General features: G+C 51.1%; 1 protein-coding gene across 2 annotated transcripts; it reads right to left on the bottom strand.

Annotated features, from left to right (window-relative positions):
* Positions 1-7,971: 7,971 nt before the first annotated feature.
* PRPH (peripherin) lies at positions 7,972-13,408 on the bottom strand. 2 transcript variants are annotated; one of them, XM_060657740.3, is made up of 9 exons: positions 10,922-13,408; positions 10,503-10,563; positions 10,224-10,319; positions 9,653-9,820; positions 9,427-9,552; positions 9,109-9,329; positions 8,946-8,995; positions 8,622-8,701; positions 7,972-8,372 (listed from the first exon to the last, which is right to left on the bottom strand). In XM_060657740.3, the coding sequence occupies exons 1-9, from the start codon at positions 11,461-11,463 to the stop codon at positions 8,304-8,306; spliced, it is 1,413 nt and encodes a 470-aa protein (XP_060513723.1). In that variant the 5' UTR covers positions 11,464-13,408; the 3' UTR covers positions 7,972-8,303. The 2 variants fall into 2 exon arrangements, with proteins under 2 accessions (XP_060513723.1, XP_060513724.1); XM_060657741.3 differs by having other exon boundaries at positions 7,972-8,369; positions 10,922-13,406.
* Positions 13,409-18,420: the final 5,012 nt, after the last annotated feature.

Genomic DNA, 18,420 nt, shown 5'->3' with positions numbered 1-18,420 from the left:
GTTAGGCTCTGTGCTGACAGCTCAGAGTCTGGAGCCTGCTTCGGATTCTGTGTCTCCCTCTCTCTCTGCTCCTTTGTTGTTCACGCTCTGTCTCTCTCAAAAATAAATAAACATTAAAAAATTAAAAAAAATAATCAGATATAACATAATCTAGTGTACTTTCTTTAACCTTCTGCTGGTGAGGTTTATTCTCTCATTTCAAATATTTGAGACTCGTTTGTCTTAAAAGAGGTGGTAAAGACGGGTTCATTTATGGTCAGGTTCTGTGGATGTGGCCTGATAACTATTTCCTTAGAAGAAAGGTGTCAGTATTCCTTCGTAGACTCTTTCCCAGTGTACAAATCATAAACTTCACTCTACAATCCAGCTAGACTTGGAGGGAAATAAGGAAATACGGAACAATTTTAGAAATCCAGCACCCCTAAATCAAGCACCCCTAAAATCAACCATTTTTAAGTGAGCAATTCAGTGGCATTTAGTATATTCACAGTGTTGTGTAATTACCATCTCTGCGTGGTTCCAAAACATTTTCATCACCTCAAAAGGAAACCTCATACCCATTAAGCAGTTACTCTTCATTCTTCCCTCCCCACAATCCCTGGCAACCACCAATTTGCTTTTTGTCTCCCTATTCCGGATATCTCATACAAATGGAATCACATAGGTGTAGCCTACCGTGTCCAGCTTCTTCCATCATGTTCCCAAGTTGCATCCACATTGTAGCCTATATAAGCACTCCATTCCTGTTTATAGCCGTATACTAGTCCCCTGTGTGGATGGACCACATTTTGTTTATCCATTTATCCACTGATGGACATTTGAGTTTTCTCCCACCTTGTGGCTATTATGAATGGTGCTGCTATGAACCTGCATTTGCAGTTATTTGTTTGAGTACTTGTCTTTTGGGTATATATCTGGGACTGTACTGAAAACAATAAAATGGGACCTCTAGGGAAAAAAAAGAATTATCTTGAGTTCTGGCCCACTAAGAATTCTTTTAGTTCGTTCGTTTGTTCATTCATTTGTTTGTTTTAAAATGTGGCTAAGTATTCGTTAATTTGTTGGCATACGTTTTCTGCCATCTCTAAGGAGTTGCGCGTTCGAAGGTCAGTTCTATGTGTTGACCCGGCTAAACTACAGTCCCCAAACGCTAAGGTAGGTGTTGCTGTGAAGGTATTTTGTAGATGTGATTAAAATCCACCATCAGTGAACTTTAAGGGAGATTATCCTGGATCAGCTGGGGAGCCTGATTGGATCAGCTGAAAGGCCTTCAGAGCACAGCTGGGGCTTCCTTGATGAACAAGGGGTCCCACCTGTGGGCAGCAGCGCTGTCTCGGCCTGACAGCTGCAGCCAGCCCTTCCTAATGGCAGCCAGCTCTGCCCCAGGGGGGGTTGAAGACTGCCGTGGGAAGCCCCCCCAATCGTGGGATCCAGACCCTTGCAATAAATCACTTAATATCTATCTCCTGCTGTTTCTATTTCTCTGGTTGAACCCTGACTGATGCGGGTTTTGGTACCTGGAAATGGCTATTATAACAAACACCTAAAAATGTGGGAGTGGCTTTGGAATTAATTAATGGATAGAGTCTGGAATAACTTTGGAGGATGATAGGAAAAGCCTCGCTTGCCTTGAATAATAGACTGTTGGTAGTAGAAACAGGAATGTTACAACTTGCTAGCGAGGGCCTGGAGGGAGGCGAGGAAGCATGGTAGAGAATACCTAAGTCACCACAAACAGACTGTTGGTAGAAATATGGACAGTTAAGGTCCTGCTGGCATCGAGGGCTCAAAAGGAAATGGATAATATGTTATTGGAAGATGGAGGAAAGGGGATATTTTTTTAATACAGTAGCAGAAAGCTTAGCAGAATTGTGTCTTACAGTTCTATGAAAAGCAGCGTTTGTGAGGATAAACGGGGGTATTTATCTGTGTTGCCAGTGTTGAAGGTATGGCTTGATTTTTTTTTTTTTTTCCTGAGAGGAACAAAAGAGGCAAAAAGGCACCAGAACTTGGTATTTTAGAAATTCTCAGCCTACCCAGATTGCAAACAATGCTAAAATTAGGCCATTCGCTGTCAGGAAAGTGTGCTCTGAGGAGACATCCGAGGATGTACCTGGACAATCTTTTGCTAGTGCCTAGGAAGGATCAAAGGTCAGAGTATTCAATCGCACAAAGGCCCCTTTGGAGAGATTAGCCATGTGACTTGTGGATTTCCTCAGCCATCTCGGCAGAAACCAAGCAGAGAAATGGGAGTGTCTAGAAAGATCTGTGGAGGTGTCTAACGGAGTGAATCTCAGAGCCATACACAGGAGACCCACATGGCTCTTGAGAATGTCTTGCAAACAAAGACACTGCCACCTTGTAGTGAAAGAGGCAGAGAGAGGGTACGATGGAAGAAAGCTCTCTGACCCCCCCACCCCCACCCCACCCCGAACTGTACGGCCAGGAAACGATCAGCTGAAAACACACAAGAAGGAAAGGGGGCCTTCAAGGTCAGGCAGTGAGGCTGGAAAGTAGGGCCAGGAGCCACAGAGGATTACTCCCAGGCCTTGAAACCTTATGTTGTTTTCCCGGGTGGATTTTCAATTTCCTTCACAACTTCCTTTTTTCTTTCCATTTCTACCTTTCTGAATGGGAATGTCTGTAGCTGTTATCCTCTGCCCATCCCGCTGTTGTGTTTTAGCAACAGGTAACTTGTTTTCTAGTGTCACAAGTCTGTGGATGGAGAGGAGATTCTCCCCAAGATCAGTTTCACCCAGAGCCTCACCCATACCTAATTTAGATGATTTCAGTGATGAATTTGAGATTTTTGGGCTGATGACATCTAGATGAGAATTTGCTCTTCAGCTGATGCTGCAGTGGGTTGAGATTTGGGGGAACCCTGAAACGGGGTGAATATATTTTGTGTGTGAGACCAACATGAATCTTTGGAGGCCAGAGGGCAGACTGTAGTAAGCATAATAATGCCTTCCCTTGTTTGCATCCCAATCCCCGGAACCTGTGAGTACTTCCTTATGTGGCAAACGGGATGTTAATGATGTGAGTAAATTAAGGATTTTGAGACGGAGAGATTATGCTAGATTATCTGGGTGCACCCAATGTAATAACAAGGATCCTTATAAGAGGGAAGCAGGAGGCTTGGAGAGGGAGAGAACATGATAAGCAGAGCAGAAATCAGAGATGAGATTGATGGCTTTGAAGATGGAAGAAGGCCACAGGCCGCTGAGCGTGGGCAGTCTTTAGAAGCTGAAAAGGCTTCTCTAAAGCTGCCAGCAGGAACACAGATCTGTCATCCCATTTTATTTTTTTTAATTTTTAAAAATGTTTTATTTATTTTGAGAGAGAAAGTGTGTGTGTGTGTCTGTGTGTGCATGTGTGTGCGCGTGCGCGTGCGTGCAGGGGGAGAGAGAGGGAGGGAGAAAGAATCCCGAGCAGGCTCTGCCCTTTCAGCGCAGAGCCCGACCCGGGCTTGAACCCATGAACCATGAGATCATGACCTGAGCCAAAATCAAGAGGTGGATGCTCAACTGACCGAGCCACCTAGGTGCCCCCTTTTTAATTTTTTTAAATGTTTATTTTGAGAGGGGGGAGAGGTAGAGAGAGGGAGAGACAGAGAATCCCACATAGGCTCTGCACTGTCAGTACAGAGCCTAACTGGGGGCTCAGTCCCATGAACCCCAAGATCATGACCTGAGCCGAAGTCAGATACTTAACCAAATGAGCCGCCTACGCACCTCTAAATGCAGATTCTTAATCACTATGCTCTCAGTTAAAATACAAATTGTGCTTTTCACATTCTTTCACTAGTTTAAAAAATATTTGCTGCGGGATTACTAAACACGCATAAGCGTCAAAACAACTTTTATGCATTTATCAACATCTGTTAATCGGTAGGAAGGGAAGTGCACAGGGGATGAGAGCAGCCTGTCAGCCCCAAGAGCTCAGCGTTTGGGACATTTGTTGGTACGTCTCAGAGAGGGAATGGGAAATGTCAATTAATCTGTTAGGGCTGGTGAAGTGGGCATCTTCTGTGAAAGGAAGAGAAAGCAGAACCAAAGAAAGTCCCAGAAGTCAGCATGCAATCGCTATTAGGGCCATGGAAGCCATAAGACAACCGAGACCAGAAGTAAGAAGGAAATAGGAGTTAGCAAAAGCCAGGGTGGAGGATGAGGTCATTTGCTCATTGTGACAGGACCAATGGAAGCAGTAGGGACCCTGCATCGGGGAGCAGTGGGCTCCTGCTGCCAAGGGGCCTGTCACTTCGGTTCGGTGAGGCCTGCGGGGCTACGGAGTCTATTCTTCCTGGGAGGCCAGGTCACCCAGGTGATTCTGGGTTCCTGTGAAGCCACTGTCACTCAGCCCCAGGCAGCGGCAATTCTCATTCCCCTCGTGCCCATGTGTAAGCCCACAATTCACCCCCCCTTGACTGAGATATTTGATTAGTCTCTGTTCCTTGCGACCCAGATAACCGAACTCCTCCTACCCACGGCAAGTGGCCCCTGAGGAATTATCCCTGCTGCAGTCGTGGGCACCTCCCTGGGCCCCGGGACACGCGCCCGCCACATCCGGTTCCCTCTAGGAACTACTAAATAAATGCGGCCACATCCTTGTTTCTGAGATGACCTTCTAATAGATGTCATGGATCTATCTCCGTGCTTCCAACAAGCTGAGTACAATAAAATCAATGTGGTATAAGCTTTCTTAATTACAGCGAAATCCCAGCCCTGTCTTCCGGAGGTTAACATCTGATCTCCTTGGTTAGAATTGGATTTGGAGTTTCCCTAAAACTCTTCAATCACAGCCAAGTCCAAGTTTGTGTCACTTCAATAGGTGGTTGGGCCTACTCATGACAACCCGTTTCTTTCCAGTTCTCCCCAGCATTTAAACGCGTTCACGTCTTTACCACAGTCCAAGATTTTAAAAAAATACATTTTATGTGACAAGCCAATACACATGTGTATAAATACATTGAAAAGTTTCACCCCACCCTAACACCCATTCATTTCCTTTTAAAATGTTGGTCTTGGGCTGGGCAGCTCAGTCGGTTAAGCATCCAAATTCAGCTCAGGTCATGATCTCATGGTTCATGAGTTCGAGTCTCACATCAGGCTCTCTGCTGTCAGCCCAGAGCCCACTTTGGATCCTCTGTTCCCATCTCTCTCTGCCCCTCCCCTGCTCACGCCTGCTTTCTCTCTCTCTTTCTCTCTCAAAAATAAATAAACATTTTTTTTTAATGTTGGTCTTGACCCAGCAATTTATATCACAATGTTTCACGATGCAAGGTTTGAAAATCACGGGTCTTGTTTCTCCTTTCTTCAAAATTTCACTTCTCAGATGCAGGTCTTTCTTTGCTCTGGTTCTTTCTTGTCTTTCTTCCAATATCTGGAGAGAGTGGTCGGCTCTCCACTTTCTCATCTTGAATTCACTCATCAGTCGGCCACGTTTTGTCTCTGGCACCCTCCCCTGCCCTGAAGCAGCCCTCCCTGAGGTCTCTAACAGCTTCCTTGTTGATAGAGCCCAGATTTTCGAACTGTTGTCTAACCCTGGGTTCCCAGAATCCTCTGGTGCTGCCAGCCGCTTCCTCCTAAAAGCCTTCTCTTGCCTTGGCTTCCCAAGGCTGCATTATCCTAGTTGTCCTCCTCCATCTCTGCTGGTTCGTTGTCAAGATTCTCTTCCACTGCTACTCTAGGAGTCTCCTCAAGGCCCTTCTCTGTTGTCACTTTATATACTGTTCTTAGGTAGTTTCATGCTTTCTCATGTGGGATACCAGGGAGGTCTCATGCCCTTCTCTTCGACTCAATCTCTCTTCTTTGTATCCAGTGCAAAACATAGGCCACAGATGTGAAAGTAGCCAAACTTAAAATCGTGCTCACTTGAAAGCCTGAACATTGAAATCCAAAGCTTTGGTCTGCTTTTCTGCAGTGATACGTCTCCTCTGAGGTAGTAAGTTGCAGTTGAACCTCAGCGGCTACTCCACATCAGATGGTTAGCCCAAGCCCATCAGTAGCTTTTCCTGGCAACTGTTACTGCTCCAGGATTGGGCACGCCAATGACCTCAGTCACACAATCTAAAGGAAAGGACTGTATCTCATACTGGGCAGGAGGCTTTTCTCTTTCCTCCACTGGATGTGAAGGGAGAAGCATCACCAGGTAGCTACTGGCAGCCATCTTGGGACCATGAGGAGACAGGACAAAGCTTCAAGGAGGAAGGCTGAGTAGAACCTTGGCGAGAACTTGGGTCCTTGATGGTATCTTTGAACTGCTGAATCAACCAACCTCAGAGCCTGCCTACCTCTGGCTCCTTGTTACGCTAGCTATTTCTTTCTTTTTTCTTAAAAAAATGAGATATTATGTTACTTGTAGCAGAATGCATCCTGATAGATTCAGTATTTCAAAACATCCCATCACACCTGAACTCCAGACCTGTGGATCCAACTGCCTGCCAACTCTTCCTCTTGGCTCTTCCATAGCATCTCACACTCAGTCAGCCTAAAACTGACTGTCTGGGCCCCCACCTCCCCCTCTTCTAATCTTCCCTGTTTCTGTGAAAGACCCACCATCTGCCTGATTTAAGCCAAAACCTTGGGTCCTCTTTGCTATTTATTTCCCGTTCACCTACAGTGTCAATCTCTCCTTGGGTATTCCAGAATCCACCCCCTGAATACATCTCAAACCCACCCCCTTCTCTGCTCACTGTCACCTCTGATGCGTTTCACTGCAACAGGCTCTGACCTGGTTCTCCACCTCCTTCTAGTGGTTTCTGCACACTACAGCAAGAGGGGTCTTTTAAAAATGCAGATCTGAATACTTCACCTCCTGCTGAAACCCACTTCCTGTCCCTTTTCCTCGGGACATATTCCGAATGCCTCAATATGGCACGTAAGGTCCTCTGAGACCCAACTCTCATTTCATCTTTCCAACCTCAGCACTATTCCTCCTTCCAACCCTTCATTCCAGAATTATAGAACTAGTATAGTTCTGTATTCTCTTACCTCCTGGCTGACTTACCTACCTAGAAAGGCCTTCTCCTCTCCCTGCTTTAGCTGAACAACTCCTGCTTGCTCTTCAGTGCTCGGCGTGATGGTGTCACTTTTGGGAAACCGTGGCTGGGAACCCCAAGGCTGGGTGAGATGCTCTTCTTCATGTTCCCACAATGTCATCTTCTTTCCCAGTCATAGTACTCTTCACAAGGTTGGAACTATCTGCTTGTTGGTTTCTCTCCCCCACCCCCAGACGACCAGCTCCTTGAGAGCAAGGACTCTGGCTTATTCCTTGGCATGTAGCACTATAATTGAGTGAAAAGGATCATTTTAAACTCAGAAGTGGATTTTGACTTGAAAGTGAGGGCAGGGTGGAATAGAGTTGGAGGGCAATGTAGAAACAGACGTTTTCAAGTGGAGGGCGTGGCTAATGTGTTGAGTAGGTTTAGGTGGGTGGCAGGGCCAGGCCAGTGGCAAGAGACCACTGAGGGAGATGATGTAACTCAGGCAAACGATAACAGTGGCCTGGACTAGGGTGGTGGCAGTGGGGATGGGGAGAATGAAATAGACTTGAAAGATTTTAGAAGTGGAATGAACAAAATTAGGGAGTAGGTGAGGAAAGGAAAGGGGCAGAAGATGAGGTGAGTTCTAATATGGCAGCAGAGGTTCTTGGTGGTGCCTTCTTCTAGAGTGGGGAACCCAGAAGGAAGAACATGATTGCAGATGGTGGAGAGGGAAATGAGGAGCTCTGTTTTGGACATGTTGAGTTTGAGGGGTCTAGGGCACACCCAGAAAGCACTTGGACATTCAGGGCTGTAGATGGCAGACAGAAGCCGAGAAGGAGCGGACGTAGAACTAGAAGTACAGATAGGACCATAGATGCCAACATACGGGATTCAGAAAAGAAATGACCAGAGACAAGGGGAAAATACTGTTACGTCCCCTCCCCACAGGCACCCTCACTTCCACAGACACAAATGCACTGGCGAGGTTTCTCTTGACAGCAGTTTTATTTGATTCAAAAGCGAAACTCAGACCCCAGCCCAGTCCACTGGTCATGGGATAATGGTAGGAGTAGACTCGATCGGGGGATTGCTGGCCTCTGACTAGGACGCAATAAGGGGCACATATAGGTCATATATATGTATGTCAGGGCAGGGAGAGGGCTGGCTGGGTAGCACTTGGCCACAGGCCAGGGAAGGGGTGACTTGTGCCATCCCCTAGACACATGCAGAGTGAGAGAGGACTAATTCAGTACTGGTGTGAGGGTCTGGGACTTAGAGTAGGCCTAGGGCAGGGTCAGGAAACTCTGGACCAATGGGTTCAGTAGCTGTGAGTCGAAGACTTGTCCAGCTCACTGCGCTGCTCCTTCTGGGACTCAGTCACCACCTGCTGGGGGCAAGGCATGTGAAGGGCACAAACCATTAAGCACCACACTCTTTCAATCTCCTTTGGGGTATGGTGTCTCCTTCTCCAGCAAAACCAGCTGAGGCTCCAGACTGTCCATCCACCTTCTCTATCTCCTTGTCTCTCTGCCACCCCAAGGACCACTAACCTACAATACTCTAAGATGCAGCCAGGCTGGCGCTCAGAAATAATATGTGCCATGATGGGATCCTGGGCTTAAGTGGCCCATCTCACCTCCCCATCCTGAGTCTCAATGGTCTTGATCAGAACCATCTTCCTGCTGTGGATGTCCTGGGGAGGCTCCACCTCAGGCACTGGAAAAAGTAGGATGAGGAGTGGAAGAGAAGAGGCTTGGGGTTTCTCTCCTCTTAAGCCCTCACTCCCATCTGTGGGGGGAGGGGAGTGGCAGGACATGAGGAGTGGGGTAGCGTGTAGACCAGGACTCAGTAGTTTACGGACAGAATCGATCCCTGAGCAGGGCCATAGCAAGAGTCTGGTCAGGGCAGAAGTGGACAAGGGGACAGGTAGATTGGAAGCCAGGCATGGGAGGAGACTCACCAGTCGTCTTTATACTTAAGGATGCAAAAGAATGGACTGGCACGGAAATCCTGGGAGCGAAGCCAAGCGGTCAGTTACTGGGCCCAAGCCCCTCCCCTTCCCTGAACACACCCAATCCCGACCGTCCCCTACACTCCCACCCTCCAGCAGCTTTGCCCCCCACCTGCTCTCTTCGCCCTCCAGCAGCTTCCGGTAGGTGGCGATCTCGATATCCAGGGCCATCTTGACATTAAGGAGCTCCTGGTACTCGCGCAGGTGCCGTGCCATCTCCTCCTTCAGCTGTCGCAGCTCCTCCTCGAGCCTCGCGGCGCCCGCCTGATACCCGCCCGCCTCCAGAGCAAACTGCTCCTCCAGCTCCCGCAGCTGTCTGAGCAGCGCCTCGTTCTGGGGGGACCAGAGGGTCACCATTGGGGTAACAGCCTTCATCCTCCACCCACCCCACCCCCGCCCCCCGGGCCTGGGCGCGAAGCCTGGTACTCACCGTACCGCGGAGCCCGTCCACCTCGCATGTCAGGCTCTGTATCTGGCGTCGGGACTCATTCATCTCCTGCTTGGCTTGACGCAGGGCCTCGTGATTCCGGTTGGCGGCGTCGGACAGGTCCGCGTACTACGGCGCGCGAGGCAGTGCCGCTGTGAGCTGACGGGACGCGCCCTCCCCTTAGCGCCCAGCCTCCCCGACTCTCCCTAACCCTCCCGGGCTTTCGCACTTTGGACTTGTACCACTCCTCTGCCTCTTGCAGGTTCTTCGCCGCGATGCTTTCGTACTGCGCGCGGATGTCCCTCAGCGCCGCCGTCAGCTCAGGCTTCACGGTGGCCTCCACCTCGACCTGCTGCACCTGCTGGCTCTCCACGCTTACCTGCAGGTCTCGAAGCTCCTGCCGCCCAGGACAACAAGTTGTCGAGGTTGCCGCGCGGATCCCACGCGGGTCGCGCAGTTCACGCACAGAAAGAGAAGAAACACTCGAATGAACAGAAGGGGGCGCCAGGGAGTGCAGCGCGCGTATGACGGTGCGGTCTGCGCCCTGGCCGGCTCCAAGCCAGCGGCCAAGTTTTACGGGGTGCAGCTCCGCTGCTCGCCACCAGGTGGCGCAGGGGTGGGAGTCAAACCACCTGTAGAGAGGGGGTTGAGGGGCTGCGTCTGCCCAGCGAATCTCACTACTCTTCCCCAGGCAATTCCTCCTCCCCATTCGCCAGTCTTCTGAACCAGCGCCTGCCTTCCAGCTCCAACGAGACCGCCTGCTACCTTCGAAGCCTCCCCTGACACTCGGATCCACCTACCTCCTCGTGCAGCTTCTTGAGGAACTCAATCTCATCCATTAGAGACTCAATCTTGCGCTCTAGTTCCAGGCGGGACAGGGTGGCGTCGTCCACATCCTTAGTGGGGGTGGAAATGAGGGTTCAAGAGCCGGGAGGGGCTGCTCAGGCTGAGAAAGGGCCAGGACCTCCCTGCCTGTCTCTACAGGTTTCTGGTCGCCTCCTCGCGCCCACAGATGCCACCCTAGTACAAAGGCGAGGGCAGAGGTGGGGAGTCGGAGTTGACATGGCGCCCGGGCTCACCTTGCGGAAGAGCACGAGGTTGTGCTCCGCATCCTCCCGCTTGCGCGTCTCCTCCTCTAACCTGGCAAGAAGAGGGGGCAGAAGCTGAATTGTAGGGTCACCGCGCACCCCAGGGTCTGGGCTAGAGGCTGCTTACTGTCCAGGACTCTGAAGAGGGGTCTTCATGCTGACCGATGGACTTGCCCACTATCTAACGGGCTGAGATGGTCAGACATAGTAACTCCCCCCTCCCCTCCCCAGAGAGTCAGCAAAGTGGTAGAGGGAAGGCAGGGGTCTTAGAGCCCACAGGCGAGCATGCTGCCTGCACACGCTGGGGTGGATGAGGGGAGCCACGCCCTTCGGCGGCTGGTGGGGAAGGGAGCAGAGCGACGAGCAGCCGCCTCGACGGCCGCCGCCCAGCCCCGGTCCTGCCCCCTGACCTCTGCTTCAGCGCCGCCAGGTCCTCCGCCAGCCCGTCGCGCTCCACCTGCACCCGGTCGCGCTCGCGGCCCAGCAGCTCTAGCTCCCTCCGCAGCTCGCGCAGCTCCTGCTGGCACAGCTGGTCGGCGCGCGCCGGCTCCTGGCCCCGGGCCTGGCTCAACTCCCCGCGCAAGGCCGCGTTCTGCTGCTCCAGGAAGCGCACCTTCTCAATGAAGTTGGCGAAACGGTCGTTGAGCTCCTGCAGCTCCTGCTTCTCGTTGCTGCGCGTGGCCAGGAACTCTTGGTTGAGGGCCTCGGCCATGGAGAAGTCGAGGCGCTCCGAGGGCAGGCGCAGGAGGGCGCCCGCGCCCGCCCGGGGGCCGCGGAAGCTGCCCAGGCGCACGGAGGAGCCAGGGGACGCCGAGCCCAGCAAGCGACTGCTCGAGAAGCGGGAGCTGGACGCGTAGGAGTAGGACCCAGGGGACAGTGAGGGCGGTGGCCCGAAGGTGCGGCGGTATGAGGTGGAACTGACGCTGGCTCGGAGGCCCGACGGGTGGCTCATGGTGGTCGAGGATGGGCAGTCACCGCTGGCAAAGCTGGTCGGGGAGCGGGGAAGGAGCCGCAGACCGCTGCGAGGCGGCTTTATAGCCCTGCGGGCACAGGGGGGGCACGGGCAGCTCCTCCCACTGGCCTGACGGCGGGGCTATGTGGGGAGGGGGATGCCCCACCCCTGCGGAGCTGCAGGAGCGCCGCACCCTCGCTCCTAGGTTTGCTGGCGCCCTGCCTAGTTGATTCCCCCTGTTGCAAGCGGGGAAGGAAGCAGGCCTGGCGACCACTGGCAGGCCTGGGCTGGGGTCAGCACCCTCCAGCAAGCATCTGGAGCTGGAGCCTTGGGTGGGAGGGCCTGACTGGAGCTGGGGTTCCTGCCTGAGAGAGCTATTGAAAATCAGAGATCTGCAAATGTAGAATCATTACATTGTCCACCTGAAATTAACGTTATGTCAGTTAAACCTCAGTTAAAAAAAAAAAGGGGAGATAGGAGGACTGGAAGTTAAAGGGCAGGCTTCTGGCATATGAGTGGGGAGGAGATGGCCCAGGTAGATGGTGAGTTGGTCTGGCTTGGGCCCCAGGGCCTGTGCCTCCACTTGTCCCCTGAAGGCTAGGCTCTGCTTTTACCTGCTGTCAGCTACCCCTCTGCTACCACGCCCAGGGAGAAATAGGGGATGGGAGGGCAGGGGGATCTGAGGGGGGTGGGAAGGGCTCATCCCTCCGTAGTCCCCAGGGCCCTGTGGAGGGCTGCTGCCTGGCGCCAGCTCTGCCGCTAATGGACTGGCCACTTCCCCTCCCCCTCCTCTGGACACTTGGCCAGGGGGTTGCCTGCTGATGGCTCAGCCTTAAAGACACAGCTCCCAAACTTGGACCTACACCAGGCCCCAACAGGGTGGGCACAACAGAGGGGGTTGAGGGTGGCTGGGCCCAACTCTGGGTCCCACTCAGTCTGTGTCCTGCCAGAGGCTGAGCTGAGGGAGCTAGTTGTATGCTGTCTGGCTTTACTGGATTCTCCCTTCCCCCAACCAACTGCTGCTCAGTCATGGGCCTTACGGGAACCAAAGCAATTCCTGAGGTAGGAAGGGGAGGGGGCTGAGGGGCCGCAGCTGCTGCCAAGGCTGAGAGATGAATGGACTGGCAGGAACCGGTTACCCGTATGGAGGAGTTGCAGGTACCCAGGGATGGGTGGGGCTGGATGGGGAAGAGATGCGGAAAGAGAAAGTACTCATTCCTAGTGGTCCAGGGACTGAAAGAGGAGAGAGAACGTCCCAAAGCAGATCTACAAGCCTGTGCACACACACAGATGCATATGCACGCTAGCCACATTACCTATGTGCACACACATTACACACACACAACCACACATCCCTTCCTGCCCTCCCCCAACCCCGTTATCGTGAAGGCTGATGTCTGGCCTTTGCATGTCTGCGGCTTCCAGAACTCAGGCACAGGCCGCCCCGGAGTGGATAGAGGCAGCTCAGATGGTCTGCAGGAGCCAGGGTGCTGAGGCCTGCTGGGTTTGCCAAGAGCCATGGGGCTGCTGCTGCCGGGGACTCCAGGGCTTTCCAGCACGGACAGGTCCACCTCGACTGGCCCTGAGGATAAGAGCTGGGCATCTGGGGAAGCAGGTTTGGGACTCCAGGCTGACTCTCTGGCAGGGGAGGATGAGGAGGGCGGCTCCTTGGCCAGCCAGCTCCTCAGCATTGCAGGGCAGAGGAGCCGCCCCTCCTTTGTGTGTCCTCTGAGATGGGCCAACGCCCGCCTGCTCACAACCCTACCGCCTTCCTTCGCCTCCTCTCCAGGCCCCTCCTTCCTTCCGGGCCATTAGTCTCTCCCTGCACAGCTGCCAGGTCCTTCTCCTTGATGGGTCTGGTTTGGTTGCCAGGGGAATGGGAAGAGGGAGGATGGGAGAGAGGGGACAAGATGGATAAACCTGGGCCTGTCCCCTCTGACTTCTAGGAGTGGGGTGGGGTGGGGTCCAGCCTGGGCTGGGGGTGGGGGCTTGGCAGCTATGTGTGGGGTGGGGGAGGGGGTGATGGAGAAGCTTTGGTGTTTTCTGTTGCAACCCTAGGCTCTGAGCCCCAGCTGCCATTGGCCTGGAGTCCCACCAACTCCAGCCTAGGCCCTGCCCTGCCTCTGCCTGCTGTACCTAGGGAGCAAACTGGGAGTCTAAGCTGGTCCTTTATAGGGAGCTGCTGGTAGGTCTGGGCCTCTGAGAGTAGAGCAGAGGCCCCTTGGGCTGGGCCCAAGGAGTTCCAAGGGGAGTTCCCACCCCTTTGCTGCTTAAGCTCCCAGCTCACCACTCAGATGCCTCAGAGGAAAAGGGACCAGGACCTCCTCAGCAGGGCTCTGGGAGCTGTGGAGGGAGTAAGGAAGGCCAGGGCCTGGGTGGGGGAACTAGGCCTGCAGACAAGTCAGAGGAGATCCCTCCCCCTTATTTACCCCTTACTCCTCCCCCCTTACGCCAGGGGGCGCCTGTGTAGCTTAGTTGATTAAGCATCTGACTTTTGATTTTGGCTCAGGTCATGATCTCATGGTCATGAGATGGAGCCTTACAATGAGCTCCGCACTGGGCTCTGCAATTCTCTCTCCCCCTCTCCCTCTGCCCACCCCTGCAACCCCCCACCATACTGAAAGAAAGAAAGAAAGAAAGAAAGAAAGAAAGAAAGAAAGAAAGAAAGGAAGAAAGAAAGAAAGAAAGAAACCAGCCCTGGGAGATCTTGAGGCCAGAAGAAAGGTAGGAAAGGGTCACCATTAAGAGCCAGGGTTCTGGGGGCACCTGGGTGATTCATCAGTTAAGTGATCGACTCTTGGTCATGATCTCGTGGTTTCATGGGCTCGAGCTTCAAGTCGGGCTCTGTGCTGGCAGCACGGAACCTGCTTGGGATTCTCTCTCTCTTCTCCTTTCTCTCTGCCCCTCCCCCACTCTCACTGTCTCTGTCTCTCTAAAATAAATACACTTTACAAAATTTTGAAAAAAGAGAGAGCCAGGGCTCTGGCATCCAGCTGCCCAGCTTCCCATCTGACTCCAACATTCTGTGTTGTATGAATTTAGGCCTGTTACAGTGTCCTTCCAGGTCCCCTAGTAAAACGCGGACAATTGTAACTTCTGCATACTGCTGTTGGGAGGATTAAACACTTAGGATAATAGAATAATGGATGAAATGTAAGTTAGTTTTATTATTATCACGGATCTCTCAAATGATCTTGTCAGCTGCCGAATGCAGTGAGGTTCTGGATTTCTTTTGGATTGTCCCTACTAGTGGCTGAGAGCAGTTCTGGACCCAGAGTGGAAGGAGCCAAGTACCTCCTTGCTGATCTCTTCTCAATGTCAGGGACTCTGGACAGACCTGGGTTTGATCATGGCCTCCTCAAATTAATTAGCTGTGTGCTTTTGAGTTTGGGTGAGTGATTTCACCTCTATCCACTCCATTTTCTTTATCCATAAATGGGGACAATAAGAATTGTACCTACCGCATAGAGTTGGAAGATAAACTGAGTTAAATATGTGAAGCACTTAGCACTTGGCACAGAATATGTGCTGTGTACGTAGTAGTCAGTGGTATTATTACCCCTCCCCCTTCTGCTGCTCCAGTGAAGGGTTGGAGAGAAATGACAATCAGATGCATTCAGAGGTTTGCAAGGAAGGTGAGCAATGAAGTTTAGGTTGCTGGCAACAGTGCTACTGAATGACAGGCCATGGACTCAAAGATGGTTGAGGAAGGGCGTGTGGGCAAGAGGGTGGGAGATTGGGAGAGTAAAGAGGTCCGGAGCTGGCCTCCCAGGCAGGGCCAGAAAACAGTCACAGTACAATGGAATTGAAAGAGGCACCGAGAGGGTGGGGAGTGGATTTCAGAGAGCAAGATGCATGAATTTGTGATTCTGGAGCTGGGGTATTTATGGATGACAAGACTCCCAGGGCATTTCTAAGGGGGTGGACAACTGAGGCTAAAGCCAAATGACGGAAAAGGTCATGGGAAAAGAGATCAGGCCACCAGCCTGGGCACTTACTAGCTGCATGACGCTGGGCAACTTACTTGTCCTCTCTGAGCTTTAGTTTCTTCATCTGTAAAACAGGAAAAATGACACCTTCCTTCCTGGGCATTGTGGCCTCTAGGTGAGATATTGTACATGAAGTAATTAGCACGTCATGAGCCTCATAGTAGGTTCTCAACACTGTTGATGGCCTTCTTCCCCTCCTATGTGACAGAGAGGAAGCTGAGACACGGGGGAGCAGTGTCATAACCCTACTTACTTGTAACTAAGTGTCAGCTGGGGTCCCCCTGCCCTCCAGAGGTGTAGGACCGGCTCGACCTCCATTCCACATCCTGGGGAAAGTCCAATGTCATCCTCAAGATCTCTTTGCCTTCTTAGTGCTTCCTCTTTACACCCCTAGCTCCAAGTCCCTGCTGCCCCTGAATTGGCTGACTTTACAGCTGACTCTCCAGTGGTGTCCAGATGTGGAACTCAGTACCATCCCTTGGTTTCTGTGGTCCCCTTTCCCCACCACTTAGTAGCACTTGAAGCTCAGAGGGACAAAGTTGCCAGTCTGAGGTTGCACAGCAGGCTAATCATGGCTCCCTCTGCTGGTTAGGCCCTGCTGATGTTCTGGGCTCTGGGCCTGTAGGAGCCAAGATGAACCTAGCCAGAAGGAGTCCAGCTCCACACCTCTCAAGCTGGGTTGTCTCCCAGGCTGGTCTGGCCACAGGGTCCCCACTGACAGAGTGGCTGCACCAGAGTGGAATCCCTTCCCCATTCATTATCTCCCTCTGGGGACTCTGCTCCTCCCAGTTAGGGAGTACTCTGGGTATCTTTTCCATCCCATCACTTTTCTCACTGTATCGTATAGTAATAGGTAACATTTCCTATGTGGTATACATTTTACACACGTTATCATTTCTAATCCTCGCAATCACCCTACAACATAGGTACTATTATGATTCCCACTTTACAGTTGAAAAGCCAGGCACAGAGTGGTTAAGCAATTTGCCCAAGGTCACACAGCTAGTAAACTAGCACTAATCTGTTTATAGGTCTGACTCCCCCCATCCCTGATAATATGATCTTTGGGAAAGGGATCGAATCTTAGTCACCTTTGTGTCTGTGGAGTTTAGCATATGATCTAGGTCAAATAAGTGTTGGTTAAATTGTGAAGGGAACTATGAGGCACCTGAAAAAAAAATCTTTCCCATGGTAGGCGGTCTGGAAAATAAAGAGAGATGTGTTGCTGCCACCTTCTGGTCAGAAGTTAGAATGACATGTCTGCAGCAATCCATCTAAGACTCCAGGTTGGTTCACCAACATTGGAATTTGGGGAATTCACAATTATTTCACCTTCTTTCTACAGCTAAGAAAAATTCATAAGGTTGTGTAAAATAGAACAGCAACATTGGTATTAGGAGTTCAGAGCCCTGATTCTATTCTTCACCTGGTCTCTAGGAGCCTCCTCTGCACTGCCCCAGCAGCCCCCACCCCAAGCAAAAAGCCACGGAAGCAGGGCAAACTCTGTTCTCTGCCTGCAAACACTGCCCCCCAACCCAGCCCCATCTTCTACTATGTTCACAATCTCCAGTCCTGCCCCATCATAAAACCACGTCTCCATCTGCCTTCCTGACCTTTCCAACCAGCCACCCCTCAGCTGGAGAACAGGAGAGCAGCTTATGGCCATGGAATGCTAAGTGAATTTTCCCTCTCATAGCATGGCCTGGGGGCCTGACAGAGTCACCTGAGAGACTGTTAAAAAGCAGATGCCAGTGTCCAGTGCCTCAACCAAATCTTCTGAATCTCTAGCATCTGCATTTTAACAAACTTCCTAGATGATTTTTAATGTGCATGAAAATTTGAGTATTCCTGGATTAAGATTTTTTTTCTTCAAATTGTCTGTCTTTTTCCCCATTTTATTTTTAAGAGTTTCAAACCTAGAGAAGAGTTGAAAGAACATTGCTAGAGACCCCAATATACCCTTCTCCTGGACTTAGAGTTGTATTTTGCCACAATTCCTTTGAAAGTAAGTTTCAGACATCATGATATTTCACCCCTAAATACTTCAGCAGGCATCTCCTAAGAACAAAGACATTTGCCTACAGTACTATTTCCCCACTCAGGAAATTTAACATTAATACAACAATATTATCTAATATACAGTCCTGTTCAAATTCCCCGTTATCTCAAGGTTGTCCTTCATAGCTATTTCCCCCAATCTGGGATCAAAGATCAAGAGTTGTATTTGGTTGTCACCTGGGCAGAGGAAAGAACCAGAGCATAAGGGGTAAGATTGGGATGAGCTTGGCATGTCTGAGGATTTAGAGAAAGGTCAGTGAGGCTGAGCGAGATGAGTGAGGAGGAGAGGGAAAGGTGAGGCTGGAGGCATGGGAGGGAGTCAGGGCACGTAGGGCTTTGTAAATCAGAGTAAAGAGTTTATAGCTTATTTTATTTTAATGCAATGAAAAGCCGTTGGAGGGTTTTAAGCAAGGGAATGACTTGATCTGATTTATGACTTTAAAAGGTCAATCTGAAGACAATTTCAGAATTGGGACATTCGATAATACAACAATTCCTAGACTTTTAAAAAAGTCAGTGTCATTTTTTTAAAGGGGGGGAGCATATGAATTTCCTATGAAAATAGGAAGGTCATAAAAGATTACCACAACTTGGTGGCTTCAAACAACAAAAATTCATTCTCACAGTTCTGGAGGCTGGAAGTCCAAAATCAAGATGTTGGAAGGGCTGTTCCTCCAAAGGCGGTAGGGGAGAATCCTTCCTTGCCTCTTCCAGCTCCTGGCAGCTCCTGGTGTTTCCTGGCTCATGGCAGCATCTCTAATCTCTGCCTCTGTCTTCACATGGCCTTCTTCTCGGTGTCTGTCTTCTCTTTTCTGTCTTGCCATTAAACTGGATGACCCGGCTAATCCAGGATAATCTCGAGATCCTTAACTACATCTTGCAAAGACCCTTCTTCCAAATAAGGTCACCA

This window comes from Panthera onca, chromosome B4 (genome assembly GCF_046562875.1).
Source record: "Panthera onca isolate mPanOnc1 chromosome B4, mPanOnc1 haplotype 2, whole genome shotgun sequence".
Classification (NCBI taxonomy): domain Eukaryota; kingdom Metazoa; phylum Chordata; class Mammalia; order Carnivora; family Felidae; genus Panthera; species Panthera onca.
The sequence above is the reverse complement of the archived record's forward strand: the minus strand, read 5'-3'. Positions and strand labels throughout refer to the sequence as shown.

Coding starts and splice junctions, on each gene's coding strand:
- PRPH (XM_060657740.3), bottom strand. CDS start 11,463: ATGAGCCACCCGTCGGGCCTCCGAGCCAGCGTCAGTTCCACCTCATAC. Junction 9,821..10,223: donor TCAAGAAGCTGCACGAGGAG/GTAGGTGGATCC, acceptor CCTGGGCGGCAG/GAGCTTCGAGACCTGCAGGT. Junction 8,702..8,945: donor CTTAAGTATAAAGACGACTG/GTGAGTCTCCTC, acceptor TACTTTTTCCAG/TGCCTGAGGTGGAGCCTCCC.